General features: G+C 43.4%; 1 protein-coding gene across 2 annotated transcripts in view; it reads right to left on the reverse strand.

The window, feature by feature from the left end:
* LOC144690717 (protein kinase C beta type) overlaps nucleotides 1-3,471 on the reverse strand; it is a 277,204-nt gene extending 273,733 nt beyond the window's left edge. The window contains exons 1-2 of one of the 2 annotated variants that reach the window (XM_078558489.1): nucleotides 3,137-3,382; nucleotides 3,002-3,033 (exon numbers count right to left, since the gene is read on the reverse strand). In XM_078558489.1, coding sequence (XP_078414615.1) covers nucleotides 3,002-3,033; nucleotides 3,137-3,300 — 196 coding nt within the window. In that variant the 5' untranslated portion in view covers nucleotides 3,301-3,382. Of the gene's footprint in view, nucleotides 1-3,001; nucleotides 3,034-3,136 lie in introns of both variants that reach the window. The other variant, XM_078558488.1, reaches the window with a different exon arrangement.
* Between the last annotated feature and the right edge of the window lie 2,529 nt (nucleotides 3,472-6,000).

Raw genomic sequence — 6,000 nt, forward strand, 5'->3', positions numbered from 1 at the left:
TGGAACACAAGTCTTCATGACTATTGTCAGAATCTTGTCAGGGTCCATAATGAATGAAAATAAAACTCCCAAGATTGTGTGGCCAGGGGTGAATACAAATTGCAATTTTATCCATGCTATTTTAGAGTTCTAAAGGGATTAGAATGTCAATATTTTATAAACAAGAACACTCTGCGTCTGTTCACACTGAGTCTGTGAAGCATATACAAATGCACAGCACCATGACATCACTAACTCACAGTCAGAATCAGCCTAAACAGATGGAGAAATCTCCACTTGCAAATCTTTTAACGAGTTTGAACTTCAGCAAAAAATAATCTTTCTTTAGAGAGTGGAATTCCCCTCCCCGCTATCACCTAGGTGAAGCCATTATTTGGAGCTAATGTTAATCTAAAGTATTTGCCACCTTAGAAACAATGCACGATACCTCTTCTTTAATGATGTCAGCCATATTGGCAACATTCTTGCCTGAATCAGAAGGTTGTAGGTTTAAATTCCACTCCAGAGACTCGAGTACAAAAGTTCAGGCTGAGGGAGCTGCCATCTTTTAGATGAGATGTTAACTGAAGCCCCATCAGCCCCCTCAAGTGAACATGAAGATGGCATGGCAGTATTTTGAACAGTAGCAAGGGAGTTATCCCTGGATTCCTGGCCAATATCTATCTCTCAATCAACATCACAGAAATAGACTATCTAGTCATCATAACATTGCTTTTTGGGGGAGCTTGCTGTGTGCAAATTCACTGCCATGTTTCTTGCATTACAAAAGTGACTACACTTCAAAAGTATTTCATTGACTGTAAAGCGCTTTGGGAAGTCCTGAGATTATGAAAGGCAATATAGAAATGCAAATCTTTCATGCTGCAACCACAAAAGCAAGTCAGATTTCCTGGCTGGAAAATATCAACAGATGATGGTTGCTAACCAGTTATCAATGAGCTGAGCATGGATTGGCTCACTTCTTGGTTCTGTGGCAATTGAAATGTCAATTCTGGGAAAGCTTCTGTCCCGGTCAGTTTAGGAACTTTTTGCTGAATTCCAACACTGGCGTTATTGATCTAGAAGTTCATCTTGCTACCAAAGAATCACAACTGAACCCAAATAATCCGAGAAGTCTTTTTCACTTGCAAATGATAACATGACAAATCTGCCCAATGCTGTTTCCTTTACATAAGAAACAGAAAATATCTCACAAATACTTTCATTTATTTCCTCTTCAACTGTATTTGGGTGGAGCACTTAAGGTTAATAGCACTCTTCCTGGTGTGCTGTTTACTCTTAAGTCACCAGATGCTGGAGGTAATTTCATCAAATCAGTCACCTTTGATTTCAATTTTCCTTTCTTCCCCTTATTTTAGATCACCCTATGCTATTTACCCATCAAAGGGGGTAACTTGTTCCAAGGTGTATGACAGCTTGGAGAAACTCACCCTCACATTTTGTAGGGAAAGTCCTTCCTGCCAGTTGACCAAGTTGAAATTGTGACACTTCCACCTTAAAGGTCTCAGAAATACCTTTGGTTCATTTACGTCAATCGTCATTCTACTACTAAACATGTGCAAAGAGTCCTGTTCTCAGGTGTCAGCTGTGGCTCAGTTCATAGCACCCTCGCCTTTGAATCAGAGGGTTGTGGGTTCATGTCCCACTCCCGGAAACCAAGAAACTGTGATTGTACTCGAAAGAGTTGCAATCTGTGACTGTTGTCTCTTGCCAATTTCACTCCACCCCAACACTAGTTGACTCCCCACCTTTCCCATACTGACCTCACCCGTGCAACCGACTGCACAGGGTCAACTTGATTTTCAAAAATATCATTAGGAGGTATTGAGAAGCAGGGGCCAATGTAATCTGTAGTAATTGCACACTCGCCAACCATCTCAATCAGACTGGAATGCCTTTCCCAGGGACTAGGAAAGCAGAAAATGTGTGAAATAGATTTAAAGCAAAGGGTAGAAGGAGCCAACAAACTCTAGCCACACGTGGGATGTGTGAAACAGCAGTACAGCTCTCTTTGGTGATCTCTCTTTTACAGTTAGCTGTGAATCCGTCAATATTCCATTCCCAGCACCACCGTCTCCTGATGACACCCCTCTTCAAAACCTTAAATACGAAACTAACTCTTCTATTTCTGTTACATAGACACACTTGAAGCTTCCGCTTAAAGGCAGGAAAGGGTGGGGTTAAGAAAAAGACATTGACAAAAAAAGACTGACAATTATCCTTGCAAAAAAAAGTTGCACTTGTTACAATAAGGAAGTAAGTGATGTAGTTTAACAGCTGATTTTTGGAAAGTGGGCAGAAAGACAGTAAAGAAAAATAAAAACTGAAGAAACAAAGTGGACACAACTTTAATAAACGCGCTAATATGAAACAAGTTCAAGATGAATTCGAAAGGAAGTATCACAACGGGAGAGAGGGAGAGAACAAGATTCAAATACACGGACACTTCGGGAAATGGTCTTGTTAAAACTGAAACTAGGATAACGCCGTCCAAATTATGTTAAAAGTCACTGAGGAACTGATTGCTTTTTTTTCCCTTACACGAGTCTCCACCTGGTGGGTTCGGAAAATTGAAAAGTGAGGGATGCCACCTGCATCCGGCTCTATTAACAGAAATACAATAAAATCTCCAGTTAATCTGTCTGCCAATATGCATAAACGTTTCGCAGTTGGTGTTAAACAACCAAGCGATGCCCCTATATAGATATGACACCTCATAATTGCTATCGCAGGTAAAACATGTTCCACTCATTCGCCTAGTAGCTACCACTTCAGTTTAGCAGTTTAAGTTACTCGGGTTTGTAATGGCTGGAGTTTTCTCTCCATCTGAGCTGATACAGAGAATTGCATCGCCGCTCAATCTTCACAGCAAATATCACGTGAGCGCAGACTAAACTATTAAGTGATTTTGGTGCAGATACTGTCCTGGGCACAAAACTGTCCAAATACTCCAAGCTGACACTTAAGACACTGTTGCTACTGTACCCGAGGGAACGCCCACCTTGACACTGGAATCCCTGCTTCCCGAATCCCCTGTTGAAACAAACAGAAACAAATAACATTAGTGACATTTGAAGCGATGCGTTTTCATGTAAGAGAATGCTGTGGTCTGGCATCAACGAGCCCGTGCTCTCACCAGATAAAGTCGGTGCAGTGGCTGCAGAATGTGGGCTGCTTGAAGAAGCGGGCGATGAATTTGTGGTCTTTCACTTCGTGAACGTTTTTCTGCCTCAAAGCGCCTTTGCGGGCGAAGCGGACGGTGTTATCCTCGCCCTCCATCGTGTACACATTGTCGGACATCCTTCCAGCGCCGAGACACTGCTCAACGGTCACGGCGGCGGCCAAATCGCGCGAGTCAACTCCTCGCTGTCCTTCACGGGTTCGCGGTGTGGAGCCGCCGGCCAGGCGCACAGAGAACTAGCGGCTGGGCTGAGCTGAGCCGAGCTGAGGCTGCGCCTTCCCCCCACACTTAACGTCAGCACGCCCCGCCCCTTCCAAATCAACCCCCCCCAATTTACATAATCATACCCAGCTACCAATTCTAACAATAAAACCTGCCTTTTCTATCCGCTTTTATATATGATATAAACCATTAACTCATGAGAATAGGGGCTGAAGACCCCCCCCCCTTAAAACAAAAGCGCTCAACAGGTTTAGCTCGTGTGGATAGTCTCCAGTGAAAAGTGGATCAGTCACAATGCATTTCAGCCTCGACTAAAAGGAAACGGTGTTATCTCTGATCTGATTACTTGCAGCAGCCGGCAAGAGTGAGCAACAAATAATCTTGCAATGTCCTTCCATTTTCTGATCTATGAAGAATTGAGAGTTTAGTCAGCCGCACGCTCGCTCTATTTCTGAACGCTTGGGCTTCTTCCCTCTGTTCGCTGTCAATAAGACGAAGTATAGAAAGATTGAGAGAAACCCCAGCATCATTGCATCGGTGTAAAACAGCTGAGAGGCTGAGGTGACTATAAATTGCCAGTGTGACATTTCAGGCGTTTTTAATGACCATATGAACTTCGGCAGAGATGAAATGCTAGGAACTATTTCAGCGTATCCATATTTTGCATTTTAAGAATTGACATAGACCTACAAAGAACCATTGTGGCTGCTCCTTACAGCTATTTGCATACGTTGTCATAGAAATGATATCAGACCTTTTGCCCCTTCTTATTTGTGTCATGTCCTTCTTCAACTGGGGCTGCTTATTTTAATCCCTTTCCATATATCATTTTATATTCACTTGCATACATTTATTCTCTTTTAAATAAAATATGGAGTTGCCTCCGTGGGTGCAACTGGAAATTTGTGCTCAAATATTCTCGCAAACGAATCATCACAAAGACCGAGCGTAAAATCAGTGCAATATCCCTGTGGATTTAAAGCGTAATTGGAACTGAGTGAAGGGTGCTGCAAGTAGCTCGGATATTGGGGGGAGGGGCTATAAAAGTGCAGGGGAAAAATCTTTTCAGATTGAGGCTAGAGACTGTAAGGTCTCAGGTCTCCTACAGGATCTTTTAAATTCATTTCAACTGTTCTTTTGAGAATCTGAACTGCCTCAATCTTTTCCATTTTTCCAAACGAGTAATTCTCTGGACATATCTGCATGGAAGATGGGACATAACGTTGCTGAGAATGGATTTCAGTCCCTGATGGATAAGAGGAAGGTAAACTGACACCTTATTAAAATTCATTTATGGGGTGTGGGCATTGCTGGCTAGGCCAGCTTTTATTGCCCATCCTTAAGTGCCCTTGAGAAGGTGGTGATGAGCTGCCTTCTTGAATCGCTGAAGTCCATGTGGTGTAGGTACACCCACAGTGCTGTTAGGAAGAGAGTTCCAGGAATTTGGCCCAATAACAGTGAAGGAAGGGCGATATATTTCCAATTCAAGGTGGTGAGTAACTTGGAGGAGAACTTCCAGGTTGTGGTGTTCCCATCTATCTGCTGCCTTTGTCCTTCTAGATGGTCGTGGGTTTGGAAGGTGCTGTCCTCATTGATATCCCAGCCCTCGTGTGCAGTGAGGTACAGCGTGGTGACAGATGTGCTGAGTGCCTTCTCAATTATCCCAAGGAAGAAATTCAATGACCTAACAAAATTTGGGAAGGGTATGAGATGAAGCAATCCTGGTGCTATGAAGGAGATGGGGGATGACTGAGAGGAGATGGTAGAGGGGGTGGAGTGTGGGAGAGTAAAGTGAAACAGCCTTCAGAGAGAATAGAGGGAGAGGGCCCTGGCTAGTTATCCTGCTTATGCCCATCAAGCTGGGAGACAAGGGGGTGATGGAAAACTAGAGCTCTTTGCCTTGCTGCTTTCTGGGAGTGCAGCCTCAGGCCACCCCAAGCGGAGACAGAGTCAACGACTTTCCCCTTGGTCACCTTGTCATTTTTTGACCAGAATGAGTGCTATGACTGAATTGCACAAATGTATATCTTTGAGCAATGGCATTGTGGCAAAAACTTAGTGCTACGTATTTACATGCAGGGTGTGATGCTGTGCACCGCAGGCCACCTCCATATTTAGGGACTGGAATCCCTCGCTGTTCAGAAAACTCTGTGGGGTTTCAATGGGAGCTTCCAGGACCAAGTGCAACTTATCATTCGCTCCAATCACTCGTAGGTTAAACCAGACAAGTTGTCAGCACCCAAATTGTGTGTGTCCCTGAAGAAAATGTTAAAGGAACTACAAGATGTCTCTGTCTCAAAAGCTACTTACCGTAAAATATTCCATATTCTAATAAAACCCTTGATGTGAAAAAAATCAAAGTCCTCTCTTTGCTCTTATGATAACTCTGGTAAACCCTTAATAACTTTGTAAACTTCAATTGGATTTCCCCTGTTTCCCTCCTCTACATCAGTGAAAAAGCCCCAATCTTTTGATCTGTCTTTAACTTTGCATTCTTGCAGAACTCTTGAGTCTTTGGGTGGAACCATTGCAGATTGCACAAAGTGCGGTAGTGGGTGGGAAAAATAGCCGTTTCACCCACCGGCAGCAATGGTGGG

This window comes from Cetorhinus maximus, chromosome 15 (assembly GCF_964194155.1).
Source record: "Cetorhinus maximus chromosome 15, sCetMax3.hap1.1, whole genome shotgun sequence".
Classification (NCBI taxonomy): domain Eukaryota; kingdom Metazoa; phylum Chordata; class Chondrichthyes; order Lamniformes; family Cetorhinidae; genus Cetorhinus; species Cetorhinus maximus.